Source organism: Furipterus horrens, unplaced genomic scaffold (genome assembly GCF_987537825.1).
Source record: "Furipterus horrens unplaced genomic scaffold, mFurHor1.1.pri manual_scaffold_6, whole genome shotgun sequence".
NCBI lineage: Eukaryota > Metazoa > Chordata > Mammalia > Chiroptera > Furipteridae > Furipterus > Furipterus horrens.
The window spans coordinates 106,252,234-106,269,367 of NW_028327176.1; the positions used below are offsets into that span (position 1 = coordinate 106,252,234).

Below are 17,134 nucleotides of genomic sequence, written 5' to 3' on the forward strand. Positions count from 1 at the left end.
TTCCCCCCTCCTTGGGAAAGCCTGAATGTCACAAAATTAATCTATTGAGTTGTACTTGGGTTCCAATATATTTTGCCTTTATTTATGAAATAGGTTAAATTTTCTCCTGTGAGTTATGATGTACCATACCTTTTGACACTCACCCAATATGATGGTTTGCCTGTGCAGACCTTAAAGTTATTGGGAAACAGCATATTTAGGGAACTAGTTTGGAACTTTTTGATATGTCATGAACTTTTGCTTATTTTATTTATAAACTCTCATTCCTTTAAGGCATCAAAACATAATCCCTATGTAACTTTCTCCATTTCTGCTGATCATATGCAATCTGGAAAATGAGCAACATGAAGTATACCTCCATGAGCTTGCACAGCTAATGTGGGTTCAAACAAATCACTCATCCATTCAATAAATATGTACTGAGTGCTTCTTATGTGCAAGGTATTTTTCAGAGTTCTAAGGATATATTTCAACAAATAATATAGAAAAATACCTGCTCATAGAAAGTTTATATTCTATGGTAGAACATAAACAATCAAATAAGTAGATTTCCTTGTGTGTTAGAAGGTCATATGTGGTAATGAAAAAGTATAGCGGGGTAAAGAATGGTGTCACAAATTTATGTTGGGCAGTCAAGATAGGTTTCTTTCAGAAGGTGATATCCAAGGAGGTGTTGCTCATAAGTGAGTATAGTCAGGAAAAATCCCTGAGGCCAGAGAGTGCTTGGCAGATACAAAGAACAGGGGAATCAGTGTGGCAAGTGGGGTGAGTGAGGGGACACTGAGATTGTTTAAGAGGGAGTTGTAACTCAGAACTCTTGCAGGCCTGTGAGGTCTTGCAGACCACTTCTAAGTCTTTGATTTTTAATTTGAATAAGACAGGAAGCAACTGGGGGGACAGTTTGAATAGATAACCAAAGGCAGTCTTATCTATCTGGCTGCTGTGTTAAGAGTAGACTTGCAAGAGGGTGAGAGGGGAAGAAAGAAGACCTCAAGAGGCTATTGCAACAACCTAGGCTAGTGGTGGTGGCTCTGATGATGTTAGAGCAGTGAAGGCAAAGATATTATTTTTATATGTATTTTGAAGGAAGAGTAACAAACATTCATCAGTCATTAAAGCCAGTCATATGTGAAATGGTAAAACAGTTGAAACTACATACACACATATGTATCTTCTGTTTCCTTTTTCTCTTTTTGTCCTACTGTCTTTTATTCTACCTCCTTCACAAAATTCTTGGTGCCTTTATGGGAATTCTAGATTTTTCATGATTCTCCTTCCGTGCTATTCTGTCATTTCTTTCTCTATACTAGCCAATGCTGCGTCCCATGCTCTTTGCTTTGCTCCAGCTAGGCTTTCTGGATCGATCTTAGCAATGGTTTATATGCACATGTCAGTGGTTGACAAAAGCTTCTTTTTCACCCCTTGGAGAATATTTTGCTACATTCAGAGTGAGGCTTGTCAGGTCTATATTCTCTAATTAGCTGATGGTGATTCCAGCTTCTAATACTACAATCTGTTATTCAAGTTATAATTACCTTGACTAGAGTGATTTGTAATTTTAAACAAAGGAAGGAAAACCAGTGAATTTGGTTCAACACATGGAAGCCTTGGAAAGCTGTAGATGAAATATGTTCCAAATTAGAATATTGATAAAAGAACCCAGAGAAAATATAGTGGATCCAAAACGTATCTCTCATGGCAACAAGAATGATTTTCAGTCTGAAAAGGAAAAGCTGTATATGTCTGAGAGATGCATAAAGCCTAAGATAGATGAGGAACTAGAAAGATCATCTAGCTCTCAGTAAGTTCGTTATTTCCTGATCTAGATAAATTGTGTCTCAGAACAGATGAAATTTTTACTTCTATTGCAAAACTATTTTAAATGATTGAAAATAAGAGATATGCCAGGAATAAGAAGTGAGCCATATGTTTCATTTTTCAAAAATATGGAAGATAAATTCTGAAAATTATAGCCTATATTCTTAGTTTGTGAATGTTTATAAAAACAGTTATAACTGGAAATAAGACATTTTCTTTAAGCAACAGACATTTATTTATTGAATGCCTTCCAAGTTCTAGCTTCCATGATATTTTTTACTAAATCATGAACAAAAAGGGACATGCAAAGTGTAATGCTGTGTTTCTGTGAACTCACATTTGTCCCAAGTGTCCAATCCAAAGTATCCTCAAGGCCACTCTCTAACCCATTACCTTATTTCAAATTTCTGCATATTATTTTTTTCTCTATGACTTTTCCTTTGCTTTCGTATTTGTTTATAGTTTGTCTATTCATTAGAACATATGCCCTAGAAAGTTAAGGCTTTGTATGTTTTGTGCACTACTGAATTTCTAGTGCATAGAGCAATGCATGTTACAAAGTACATATTCAATAATATTTTGTTGAATGAATCCATTAGTTGAGTTGCGAAGTTCAAACAGATTTATAGGATTGATTGATTACTACATTGGCAGAACTCAAGTAGACAGGAGTTCCTTATCTCTGGTATTTTACTTGAATAAAAATAAAGATGTCATATCATGGAGATGATGATTATATTCTATTTTGTATTGAAAATACATCTCGTTAAACACATATCCATTCAAAATTTAAAGAAATATTGACAGAGGGAAATGATAAGAATAGTGGAATTCTTCAATTAATGATTGGTAAGAAAAGGTTGGTAGAAACAACTGAAGAGAGCTCTTAGAATTCACATGATTCCAAGGGAGGAGAAATAGGAATGATGAAGTAGTTAGCGAGAAGTATATTTTGGCTCAATCTAAGGAAGAATTTTGTACTAATTCTAATAATTAGACCTACATGTGTTGCCATGGGAGGTAGTAAGTATTCATATGGTGCCTGAACAGAGGACCAGTGAGATTTATGCCTCAGGAGAGGGCATTAAACCAGATGGCCTTTAATATGATTTCTGATTTTAAGATTCTATAGCATGATATGTGCAGTAACAAGATATCTCTCTGTAAAGGTTTCTCCAGCTATAAGCTTTAGGGTAGTTGAAGATAGGAGGACAAACATTGTAAATGATTATTCATCCTGAACTGAGAGGCAAGGACATATGGTAGATAAGTGCACTGTTGTTGATTGGAGTGCCCTCATCCAGATCCCAGCTAAGACTTACTAGCTCGTGACCTTAGATAAGTTAACATGCCTGAGCTTTGGTTTCTATTTATCAAATGGATATAATACAGTATTTACCTAATAGGTTTGTTGTGGTAATTAAATATGATAATACACATAAAGCTTTTAGAAGAATGGTACCTGGCACATAGTGATTGTTAGCTATTATTATTATAGCAATTAAATATCCATAAAAACATCATGGAGTATTAATGATATAATTATTCCGTACTATTTGTCTTTAAGTATTTGTTGGGAGGATATATTATCTTATAGAGAAAGTATGGATATTGGATCCAGGCAAGCCAAGTAATCTTAGGTAAAACTACACCTGACCTCACCATGTCTCCTTTTCCTAATGGCTCTTTAGTTATAATGTTTCTGTAAAGTTAAATGAGGCAATGTATATAATTTGCCTGGTAATAACTGTCATCTCTTCTTCCCCATGAAGAGATGACATTTTATCTTGTCTATCCAAATACATTGTTGTCTGGAGACCATGGCAGTGCAGGGTGAAGACAGAGACTTAAGGCTTGAAAGGGACCTGAGACTTCTTCCGGGTCTGGTATTTTGATTTCTCTGACTTTCATTGCACCAATTTAATGAATGTTACTTCAATTATATCCATAAAACTCAAGGTTTTATTTGACTTGATTATCTTGGCTTCTGTAGACCCTTTGGTCTGCTTTTTAGCAGACTGAGGCAGCTGGGAGCTGTGTATGGATTTCCCCCTGACTCTGAGCCCCTGGGGAAGCTACCTGAGACATAGGCTTGGGAAGTGATAGGAGCCTTAAACTTAGTTAAGAAGCTTGGGACCCAGAGCAATATCAAAGCTGGGCTTTTTATTATGCATATAATCTTCATTTCTACAACTTCCTCATGTTCAGCTCTCTCCCCCAGATACTACACAAAACTAAACTTTATTGCTCTGAATTGTAGCATTGGATTCATTAACATTAATATATTAGAAAGTAAGGAGATGATAAGGTTTAAAAAATTAATTTAAGATCAAGAGCTTTCTAGTTTTTCCATTTTGGAGTTAAACTGATGAAATTTTATTCAAAGTATGCAGCTTATTGACAGGCTGCTAAGTTTTATGCATTCTGATCTTTGTTTTTATGAATGATGTAAGAGAATGTGTCAAAAGTTCAATGTATTTTATTGGCATAATATTTGTTAATTGTAATACTATAAAAAAAAAACATTTTCCTTTGAGATTCAGAGGGAAAAAAGAACCCTCACATTTACAGAATAGTATTCCTATGAGGGAAAGCTGCTAATAAGAAATTTATATATAACTTTCTAGAAACTGATTATTTTAAATTCAGAAACTATATATCACATAATTGCCTATAATCCCTAGGCTTACTACTGCGATATTTCTTTGCTTCTCATTCTACTGAAATATTAACATGGTGAACTAATTTTTTTCTTTTAAGAACAAGTTGTTCAAGCATCGTAACTGTTTTCTTTGTTTAATAACTTGTCATTTAACCTAGTAGAACTAGTCTACAATTGTTATATTCTTTACTCTTTTTATCTCCACTCTTGCTTTTTGGTTACCCATTCTAGCAATACAAGACCAAGTCAAGCTACAAGGCTTTTGCAGCAATCCCTACAAACATATTTCTTTTGGAACAGAAGGTCAGTGTTGGCTCAAAAGCACAGTGAATTTTGTGTTTCTAATGTTGTTTTTGTTATGTTTTCTAAATTTTCTCTGTTAAATTTCTGTCTTTACTAAAAGAAAATTCTGCTCTTACTTTACGATGATGTGATGAGAATATCTTGGTGAATAAAATTGAAGACATCATTGACTTATCCCTAGAAGATAGATATAAGCCTAGAGTTGTACAGTCCAATGTCAAGGAGCCCTGGGAAACATAATTTAGATTTAGATAGATTCCTGGAATTTTATATGGTTGTTATATTCAAGAGCTTCCACTTCTACTTGTATTAATCAGAATAGTAGAGGTAAAATGCGGTTGAAATGTGCAACTGGCCACCTTGGTCAAAACTTGGTGACTCATAGTGACTTCTGCATTGTAGAAACATGCTACTTAGATCCCATGATGGGCTAAGTCTCTTTACCATTCCTGTCTGTTATTGGTCCTACCTTCATAAATGAGAGGGAGGATTGAGTTCATTTCCAATGACCCATGCTTTCACATGGCTCCAGGGCATTCTTGCTCTGCTATTAAGAGTCATTAATTATAAAAATATAGGATTCTGCTTCATTAGGCAAATTAAATTAAGCCTCTCCTTCAATAAGCACATTACAGATGTTCAAATGAAGGCCAAATAGAGGATTCTATCAGAATCATAGTGATATCAATTACCAAGTCTATGAAATTATTTATTTTATTTGTCATTTTTATGATACTTATGATCATTTTTATGATATTTATCTCTTTGTACATTAAGCCCATTTTTTCTGTGTAATTAGCATTTCAAATACTGCTATTATCATTTTTCAAATGTTAATGTTTGCCAAACAGGTGGTATTTTGACCACTGGTTTATGAATCTACATTCTAATTATTTTAGTATGATCTGGGGAATAAAACCTTTGTATAATCTCTTGTCTAAAATTAGGAATTATTAGAGAGAAGTGCTAAGTAGCTTGTAGGTGAACATTAGTGAGCAGCATTACTTATAGCATAAATTACCCACATGTAGTCCAGAATCTGTGCTCTATGTATCTAAATGCTTTGAATTGGGGGCAGGAGGGTGTCACTGGGCTGCAGGGAGATTGGCAGCTTTTTCTCTAGCTTCTCTTCTAAATATCTACCTTTTATAACTCATTAGAGGATGGGCCTAAAACACTGATTTCAGGCGGCTTCAGGAGCATGCAGGAAGTGCACCAGGTTGCCCCTTATCCTAATTGCCTATCATTATGTTGAGTCATATGATAGTAGTAGTGTTCCCTCACCACAGACCCTCTGCCCATTTCAGAAGGGCATTTCTGAGATCTGGTCAATAGTCTCTGCCCTCCCAGAAATGGGAGAAACTCTCCCCCAAAGCAGCCAGGCAAGGAGAAGGATAGGGGCCTGTTGTGTCATGGTGTCCTTCCACCATACTTATCTCACCGAACCTGGCTTCTTCTCCTGTGCCTGTGTGGTTCTGCTATATTAATTATCTACTTAGAAAAATAAGTTAATTCTTCTTGATTTTTGTAAAATAAAGCTGGATGTCACTATTGACTCCAGAATCACTGTCTACCAGCTCTCTTCTCTACCAATTACATGGATCTTAGAGATTATAATCTATTAGTGAGTAAAAATGAAGAGCCATTAACTTAATCTCCAATTTTATTACAAGCCCATTTCATAAATGCATATGGTGTATTACCATATCTTGAATCTAATACCACTTCATATAGGAGAGGTTTTGTGTTTTTAATTTTGAATAAAACATACATTTTAGGAAAATTATTATTTTTATTTTTAGTACAACACAGAATGTAAATATTATAATGTCTAATTTAAAATATTATTCTAAGGAGGACTGATTATTATATAAGCAATAATGTGGGTAATATTCTTGTGGCTAAGATAAATTGTTTTTGTACCATAAATATTTGAATTGCTCAAAGGTCACAAGATATGACTTGATGTTTGTTTTTGATTTAGAGCCTTTGTATAATTCCACATTTTCTCTTTTTTTGCTGGTTTCCCATGTTATGTGTTCCTCAATAGAAAACTTAACTTTGTAGACATTTTTAAATAACAAAAGCCTTATCCCAAGATTTTGAGTTTATTTCATTTTCTTAAATAATAGTTTGCTGCTGTTTTTATTACTGTAGTTTTTAAACAATAAATCTGGTAATTCACACCTTTTAACCATCTGTTTATACCAGCGACTTTCAACTGGTGTGCTGCAAGAATTTTTAAAACTTGCACTACCTGCCTATTTAGTCAGGGAAGGGCACTGACCTCTTTTCTCTTAGATTGTCAGATAAAGAAATGATAACAGCCAATGCAACAAGAGTCATCTGGTGTGAATGAACTAAAATTATTAGTACTTTTATTTTGTCAGGGTGGCAAAAATTATATTTTTTGGTGTGCTGCAGAATTTTAGTAATTAGTTTATGTGTACCATGAGATGGAAAAGGGTCAAAATCTCTGGTTCATACAATAGAACTCTCCTTTGTGGTTTAAATCAAAGGAATATGTTTCTGAACTGAGTGGGAAAATTAAGACTATAATCATCAGAAACTAATCTATTTTAATAAACGTTAACATTTTAGAATATTTTAAGTCACAGAATCTTTTCTGAGATCCCTTTCACATCACACAGAACACCACCTTTAAGGTGTAGGGTGTGCTGCAGTATTGTTATAATAATCTGTTAGCTGTAGAATGACTTGAAGATAGGACTAACATTTAATTGATGTCCCCCAATCAGGTTAAATCCATGGCTGATGTTTTAGACAACATTCTGTTTTATAATATATAGTGTAATTAGTGAGGAACCAGACTCATTTAAAAATAATATTTTTACAAGCAAGTTTTTCTCCAAATTTAAATACAGGCACCTGTTTTAATGAGACATTAAGCTATCATTGAACCACTGGATTGATTTATGATTTAATCACCCCTAGGAGAATCACATAATTTTCAAAAGGGTACATTTTGTTGGCAGGATATATGATATTTCTGGTACTTCTGTTCTGTAATTTACTTTCTGCATCAAAACCTAAATTTATAGCTTATTCAGTATTCTTTCTTTTTTTTTCTATGTACATTTAAGAGGGAAGCATTTTTAACTTAATTATTAACATAGGCTTTATAGGAAGAGGTAAACATAAGGTATCATATTTTAACATATTTGCTTCAGGGTCTTTGGCTTAATCTGCTACCAATAATCATCTCCAAGTTTGAGATGAGGATGAAATACAAGTGATTGTAAAGCAGGAACAAAGTAATCAGATCACCTTGGATTTGTGACTGTCCACAGACCTTATTACAATATGTTCAACAGTATACTAAGCTCTTTAGAGAAAATAATTTTGATATAGACATTATTTTTTAGTCTCTATGTGTGTACCACTGTTCTTTTCAGAGAATGTTAAAATTATCTCTCTTATTGGCTAATTTTTCTTTTTATCAATGTTAGATAAAAAGTTAAAATTAAACAGAAGAACATATTAATATTCTAGATTAATGGATTATTTTTATTGTGCACTTGTGTTAAGGAAAGGAAATATGAAGGAGGGAATATTTTCATGAAGTCATGTAATGTGCATATTTATTTCTCACAAGTAATTAATATTTTTCATAACAGTATAAATTTTCTTCTTGCAGATAATTTGAATTCTTTTCCTCACAAGTATTGCTGAGGATAAAATCAGGCTTATGATTTGTACTGTTTTCCAACAAATGGCATTTTAAAGATGCATTTAATTCATAAGCTATGCGTGTGTGAAAGAAAAATTCTAGAGGAGCTTAATTTTATAAATAGCATATATAAGTTATAGGATTTATCATTTAAGTAAAAGTTCTGGGATAAAATTTTTGGTGGAAGAAAGATAAAGAACAACCATTTGAAGACTATGATATAAAAACAGAAACCTAAAGATCTGAGATATTTCATCAGCTGTCAAATCAATTTATTCTAAGTTGCCAGTTTAATTTTTTAAGATATGAGTTGGTAAACTCCAATCTAATTAAACATATGTCTTTGGGTGAGACTATTTTAAAATCTCTGCATGTCTGAAAAATTGAACAAAATCTGGTTGTTAACTAAGCATATGGCCTATACTAGAGAGATATCTCTTAATTTAGATTAGTATAAATAGTGAATGAGTTTGCAATTTCTTTAGCAACGAAGAAGTGCTGGGACCCAAGTCTATACTAATTGGTTTTCCTTAGGCAGTTGTCTACCATGCACATATCTCTTTTAAAGCACTTACCAAACCATATTTAATTATGCATATTGGTTGTTTTATGTTTTACCATGAACTGTTTGAGAGAATATAATCGATTTTTGCCAAATGTTTATTGAATGAATTAATTTAGTTTACAGTTGGGTGTTTCTCCAAAAGTTTTAAGACACATTTTTGTTCATAGGATTATAAAAATGAAGGAATCTTGTGTATGGCAATTGGGATGATGACAATTCAGTATCTTCTTCTAGGGTAAAATAAGCCTATCAATTTTACTTCCATGGAAAAGATATACAGGACTTCTTGCTATAAGGGAAATAAGTTGGTTTTAGACTTGGCACCTTTTAACAATTAGAGAATACAGTCAGAATGGCTGCCACATTGACTGTTATAGTGTATCAGACACTGAGCTGAATACCAGCCTCATAACTCTGTGAAGATTTTGATAATCAAAGATGTAGAGTAGATACCCTAAAGCAGCAGGGCTAGTAAGTTGCTGAAGTGGACCTCCAATGGGATCTGATTATCCCCTAGCCTTTCCCTCCTCCTCACTGCAACAGTGACATCAACTAGCTAAAGTGAACTATGGAGGAAGAGATGATGATTTTGGATTTCTGTCTACAACATTTTTTTCATTACTTGCTAAAATATATTTAAATTCTCATTAGAATTAGAGCAACAAAAGTAGTTTTAAATGAAGAACAATGAAAAGAAATAGAAAATGATTTAGCTTTGAGAAGACTTTAGTGAGTGAGGAATTACAAAACCAGCCCAATTTCTTGAGCTACTGAAAAATATGAGGTGAATTACAGTGGAGGAGGCACCGGCTGGAAATAAGAAACACCCTTCTGATACCTTTGATTAAATGAAGGAAAAGTATGGATTCCCCTGCCACTGAGCCTTGATGAATGAGTTTGAAACTGTCTGTAATGGTTTGCAAAAATTCCTTTTTTTCTGTGTAGGAGAAACAGACTTTAACACTCCAAAGATCTCTGGATTAAAAATGCCAAGTATTTCCCCAACTCTTTAAATTTTTTAACCAATAATATGACAAAAATTTAATGATAAATATTCTTGGGCTTTAAAGAAGAGGTACTTTTATATATCTGGATTCCCCTTTGCCTTACAGTATACATTTCTCCCTTTTCTTCAGGTCTGAATGCTATTCAACCCCAAATCTTCAACCAACTAACCTAAGTGAGATTTATTTTGCCAAGACTATCTTCAATCTAAAAAATAGTTTTGTATTTAGCGAAGTTTTTTAGTGCTCAGAGGATTTATTCCACAGAATGGCTCATCCGATTAACAAAGCATAAGAGCATTGAGGTTTAGCATGAATCATGTTGGGCAGGGGTTAATTTGATCCTTAATAAAATATATGGTAATTCTCTCATGAAATTTTTCAAATTCAACTCATTTAGATAGTCTAGGCAACACAGAAAGTTTACAAGCCCCTTTGCATTATTGTTCCTTAGAAAGCTATTAAGTTTCTAATTCTATTTAGAATGCATCTAATGTATTCTATCTTTGGATACTTTTTAGAACTTAATCCTATTTCCAAAGAGAGTAGGTTAAACTGATTTAATATATCAGACTAAAAATTGTTTGCAATTTCATCAGAGATGTTCCCTTTGCTGGAATAACACATATTACAGTTTGTTGGCGTGGATTCCCATAAGAACTTTGATTTACAATGCTTGCTCATACTTTTTAGCTATTAATAATAATTTGGTGTTGAGCTCAAAAACTATTTTCTTTTAAAAGTCAGATTTAGTATGATTTAAAAAAAAAGGGCCCCAAAGTTTGCTCTCCTAAGCAAAATATAACTACTTTTAATAAGAACATTTCAGATAACTTATTAAGAATATTTTAAAAGAGAATTCTAAGCATGTCTCAGTTATGCTTCACTTGACTATCATTTAAATTGGTAGAGCAATATGTTTATAATAAAAATCTTTTATTGGAGAATGTCCTGAGAAAACTATATTCAAAATGACTAAATGTAAAAAAACATCAATACAATCCTGCTGGCTAAGTTGTGAAAAAACAATCTGTGGTCATATTTTTTGTTAATGGAGATTTAATGTATTTTATTTTAATACATTTTTTTACTACAGAGAAAGAAACTACCTTTTATGGCTGTTGAAAGGGATAGATCAAGACGATATGTTGATAACTTCTTGTCAATCAAAAAATCAATTTTAGTAAATTTCAAGGCTATATAAACTCAAAATAACCCCCTTCTAAATTGTAATGCAGTCTTAGTATTGTCCCCATTTCAAAGTTTCAGCACTTTAATGACCTAAACCTGTTATCTGCCTTAATTTTCCAATTGTTCTAAGTAGATAGTTTTTTTTTTCATTCTTTGAGTAAATTTCAATATTTTAAATAGCCTAATGAAAGTTGTGTTTGTCTATAATAAGTTCCCACAGAGTAACCAGGATATTAACCTTATTTGGTTTTATCTGAAAAAATATTCTCTCATTGAATTAGCACTGATAACATGCTCAGATCTTTGATGGTAAACAAACTTTATTGAAATATAGGAAAATAAATTATTTGTTAAAATATTTAGAAGAGTTTAAATTACTTCTCTATATAGCATTTTACTGAGGAGTACCAAAATCACTTTCCTATGATTTATTTATTCATTTAACTCTATTTATTAATCAATTTATCCTTTCAATCTATCCAAAAACCTTTACTGAGCTCATATCATGTGCTCTTTCCTGAGGCTACTAAAATAAATACTATATTTCCCAATCGTAATAGGACTTATGGTCCAGTATGGTGGAGTCACAGTTAAAAAAGTAATTATGATGCAATCTGCTTAAGTTATGTGCAAAGAGATAGGGTGTTCCAACTTGACGAATGTCTCATATAATAAGAGTAAAAGAGAAAAGGGCTAAGAATTAGGTAAGGCATTTTTGAAGAATAAAATATGCTGTCTGTCTCATTACACAGCAAGACTTACTATGAATTTATGTTATAAAAGTATGCTATTGACACATAAAATAAAGCAGAATATAGAACAGTGTACATCTATGCAAATGATTAATGAAACAATGTCAATGAAGAAGAGGGGTATAAACATGTGAAAGATGCCCAACCTCACAAATTATCAAGGAAATAAAATCTAAAACTAAAGAGAGATACTTCATGTACATCAGGATGTTAATAATTTTTAAAAGTGTGAAAACAAGAACTGTCATTTGTTGCTATTGTGAGCATAAAATGATCCAATTGTTTTAAAGAACAATTTGAGAATATCTGGTAAAATGACTCCATGATTGTACTATTGTGCAGGTACTGTAATCTTAAAACTATAAACATGTGTTTAAAGAAACGTGTACATGGATGATTGTTACTACAGTTTATAATAGTGAAAATTGGGGGCACCTTAAATATCCAGGAACAGAAAAATACCCCTTTTGTGTGTGCGGAATAGGCATAAAATGGAATCTTATGTGTAAGTGAATGAATAAATAACTTATGGAAAAAATAATAAGGTAGGAATGAATTTTCAATGGTGATGAATATATTTATAGCATAGATGGTGGAGATGGCTTTATGGATGTATACTGATTTCCAAATTCATCAGTTATATACATTAAATACAGGTTTTGGTATGTCAGTTATAACTTGACAAAGTGGTTGAAAGAATAACAAAAAACAAAACAAGTTCCGGAAGCATACATTATACTTAGTGCAAAGAACTACACAGTTTGTTGTCTAATAATGTATTGTATATTAATATTATGAAACCATTAAAGGCATATGTATGATGATAACCACAAAGTGAATGGGACTGATTACCTCTCTCATGAGGAAGGAGAAGAAGCAAGTAGAGAGGAATGCACCCTGGCTTCTGTTATTTTGTAATATTTTACTTCATATTCCAAAGGAGTGAATACAATGAACAAGAGAGTTATCTTATCCTCTCCATTTACATATCTGAAATATACCACAATAAATAAAAAGTATGTTTTATTTTGAAAATAGTTAAATGTCACTTGAGGCCAAGTCTTATGAATAAGATAGCTAAGTCTTTTTAAATATAAATAATTAAAAATTAGGCAAGATTTAAAAAAAATTCTGTGTACATGTTTCTTGTAAACTGATCCTTAAACATTTCCTCAAGAATAGCTTTTGTAACATTTTGAGAAATGTCTACATCATTCTCATTTCTGTGTGTAGCTTCTCAAAGTGACTTCTTTGAAGGGAACAAGGCTCATCTGGATGTGTAAGATGTCCAAGTTCTAATTTGTATATTTAAAAGCTCAACCTCTTCTTTATTCCAACATCTTATAACAGAGATATTGATTCCACAAGAGAAACTAGACCAATGTGGGAAATGCCTCCATGTCAGAGAAGAGCTCATTAAATTATTCAAATATTTTTTTTTCTTGGAAATATTGAGATATAGAAGGATTTCTTTGAAGACACTTTTTAAATGACATTCATATTTGACTAAAAGTCTCACACAAGAACTATTTCATTTACCACTAGGCACTAGATGAACCAGCCAAGACTGAAAGTGTCTCCAAGGACAACACATTAGACCTACCACTGGAGGTAATGACTTTATCTCACCCCTGCATTTGAAGTGCAATCCCGAAACTCACCGCTAACTCAGTACCTGGTTTCAATTCTTGCAGTTTTGTTTTCCTGCACAGCTCAGGAAGCAAACTGAAGAGCTCTGTGCTACCATTGATAAGGTCTTACAGGATTCCTTGTCTATGGTAAATGCCTTAGACTAGAATGTGCAATTCAAACATTTGCTTTGCTTCTCTTCATTTGCCTCTACTTGAGTATGATTATCACAGGCTTGTGTTTTTTATTTTCCAGCATTCTTCTGATTCGCCTTCAAGTTCCTTACAAAGACTGTTGGATTCTAACACTATCAAAGTATGTATATGTTTAATATAATTTACTGAACCATAAGAGTTTCTATATCAATGATTTTTAAGTTGCAGGTCAAAGCCCATAGGGAATTGGGAAATTAATTTAGTAGATAGCAACCAGCTTTTTCATTGTTGTTGTTGTAAGCAAACTGTATTTTAAAAATAGAATAGTAAGAATGTAAAACATCAAACTCTATTCCAAGTAGTGTAGGTACTATTGAAATTTACTTCAATTTTTTACATATATATGTGTAGGTATATTTGTATAGGGTTGCAAAGTAAAATCTTTTTCTAACCATAGACCAAGTTCAGAACACTTTGAAAGCCAACATAATAGACTATGTCATATGCTGGCATTTTCAGAAGCTATATGTATAGTTTGTTGCCTAATCTCATCTCAAACCATATCTTCAGTATTTATGTAATTCACAGCCACTTAGAACTGGAAAAGTAAAAAATGAAGTAGACTAAAGTAACATTAGCCTAAGAGCTTTAACACAGTGTTATTTGTGGAATATTTTTTCTTTTGATCGACGGAATCTATTTCATTGACTCAGAAGGGCAAGAGCTTGGATATTTTAGATTGTCAGTGTACTACTAAAGCATTAATTTTGTATTTCCCATAATTAAATATTTCCTTCTTATAATATTGCTCTTTTCATCTGTTGGAATAAAATACTACATTGTCCCATTTTTTTTTTTTTTTTGAGTGCTTAATACAGACCTACTTATCCAAATTTCAAAATGGTTGTGGTTTTTCTTTATTGATAAGTATTAGTTTTTTGTCAACCTTATATTCTTAGAATTAGTATAATTTGCGCATGTTCTTTTTAAAATTGGATGCTTTGTCTATAAAGTAGGTTTTAAATGTAAAGACTTCTTATAATTAGAAGAGTAATCCGAACTATCAATTGGGACATTTTAGACAAATATCCATTAATAATGGTGCAGAAACCCAGTAACCATTAATTGTCAATATTAAAAAATTGTATTTTATCAGAGAGGACCTACAAATGAATAATTGTGGTTTCTGTGTTTATTATCTATTTTTAGTTGTATATGCTTTGTCCTTTAATCTAAAAATATAAAACTTTGTTTAAATACTATGTAAATTTTAAAATATAATTTTAAAATTTTATTTAACATATTAAAAATACCCTAATTATATTAACTGTGATATAAATAGAACTTAAATAGTACTATGTGAATAATCATGTTTATTATTGATTTGTTTTAAATATTTAGTGCTTATAGTATTTAAAAACATTAAGTCACTGTTACTAAGGCAATTATTTCACTCAACAAGTGTTTATTAAGTGCCTACTATAAGCCTAGCACTGTGAGGCTCTAGTAAGATAATGCGAAAGAAGGCAAAGTTACTTAAGGAGGCATACTTTGGGCGTAATAATCAGAAAGAATTCAAACTGAGATCAAAGATGGCAAGAAGACAACCGTAGAAAGGTCAGGAAGAATAGCTTTCAGGTAGAGGAGTGGGCATGTGCTGATTTCCTGAGTCAGGAAAATGCTTAGTGTGTATGAAGATGAGGACAAGTGTGGTTGAAGCATAGTGAGCCAGGGGTGAACCCTGTAAAATGAGGTTGAGAAGATGGGCTAGAGACAGTGAAGATACTTAGAGGGCATGACATCAAGTTTGGATTCCAAAGAAAATAGGAAGACATAAAAATCTGAGGGAAATTATACGAAACCATGGAAGAAGATCACAGCAGCTACTGAGGTCAGAGAGGCAGTTGATGAAGTTGGCCTGGATAGGGTGGGTTCATAGCTAGAGAGGAGTGGGTGGGTGTGGGAGAGAGATTTCGGACTTGCTGCAGGTTTGGGTGTGGGTGTGATGGAGATAAGATTCATGGCTGAACTCCAGGTCTCTTCTGTGGGCATAGACGACCGTGAAGCATGGGAGAGGAAAGGAGTTAATGTTTGTTTTGGAAAGGATGACTTTGAGGTATGCTTTACAGAGGACTTAAACCTGTGTGTCTGGAGGTAGTAGGAGAGATCTTTGGGGATGACCAGCACATTAATGTTGTGAACACCCTGTACAGAGCTCTAAGGAACAAAACATCTCAGGTCCAATAGAGGAGGTGGAGCAGGAGCCTGCAAAGGAGAAGAAAAATTCATTATAATAAGCCAGGCAAAGAAAGAAAAATACCATATGATATCACCTAATACAGGAAACTAAAGAACAACACAAACAAAGGAACTAAATAGAACAAAGAGCAGAATAGCAGTCAATAGGGGGGAGGGGAGAGGGAGAGAAGGGAGATAAGTAAGGGAAGGGTTTAATTAAAGAGCCTGTATGAAAGACTCATGGACATGGACAACGGGGAGGGATATGATTGTGGGAGAGGGGGTGGGTTGGGTGGGGGAGAGAAATTGGGGGGAAAGGGGACAACTGTAATTGAAAAACCAAAATAAAAAAATTAAAAAAAAAAAAAAAAAAGTCAGAGCAGTATGGTGTCATGGCAGCTACAAGAAATGAGTATTGAAGAGAATATAATTGTGGGGATTACTACCAAGAGGAAGAGAAAGATAGGGCTAGACAAGTATTTATTAGACTTGACATATATTTTGAAACTATATTGATGTTTCTTATGCCCTGACGTTCATTCTCATGTTTTTGTTTTTTATAACCTTTACTAGCATTTATAATCCTTTTGAACCTAAGGTTGTGTTTTTAATGTAGTATGAAAATAGTGACCTCATATAGCTAATATATATGTAATTTTTAATTCATGTTTTGTTAAATTTTTGTCACTTTATGTTACCTTTAAAATAAATTTCTATTAGTTTATTTTTTCTTTATGTACCCTCTTATATTTTTCTTTAGGACAACATCTCTGGATATCACTTTTATATTCAATCTGAGATTTTCTTTTTCTGAGACCTTAAGTCATTTGTAATTATTATAATACTTATTATATTAATACTAATTTCTGTGACCCTATTTTATGTTTTCTAAAAATGTTTCATTTTTCTAACTTTTCTGCTTTCTTTTGGATATTTTGACATTTACTGGTATGAGATTTTTGAAGAATTTACTTTATATTCTTGTTAGTTTTTGTAGTTACACATGAATTACTAAAGACAATAATTATGTTTATTTTCCTATCATTCTTAAAGCTTACAAATATTTTTCCCCAAATTAAATAAGTACTATACCACTTTCACTTTCACATGTTTTTAATCAAGTTAC

General features: G+C 32.8%; 1 protein-coding gene across 4 annotated transcripts in view; it reads left to right on the forward strand.

Moving 5' to 3' along the window:
• MLIP (muscular LMNA interacting protein) overlaps window positions 1-17,134 on the forward strand; it is a 218,662-nt gene that overhangs the window by 123,567 nt on the left and 77,961 nt on the right. For all 4 annotated transcript variants that reach the window (XM_090282605.1, XM_090282602.1, XM_090282604.1 and 1 more), the window contains 4 exons: window positions 4,712-4,783; window positions 13,532-13,597; window positions 13,681-13,764; window positions 13,871-13,930. In XM_090282605.1, coding sequence (XP_090138731.1) covers window positions 4,712-4,783; window positions 13,532-13,597; window positions 13,681-13,764; window positions 13,871-13,930 — 282 coding nt within the window. The remainder of the gene's footprint in view (window positions 1-4,711; window positions 4,784-13,531; window positions 13,598-13,680; window positions 13,765-13,870; window positions 13,931-17,134) is intronic.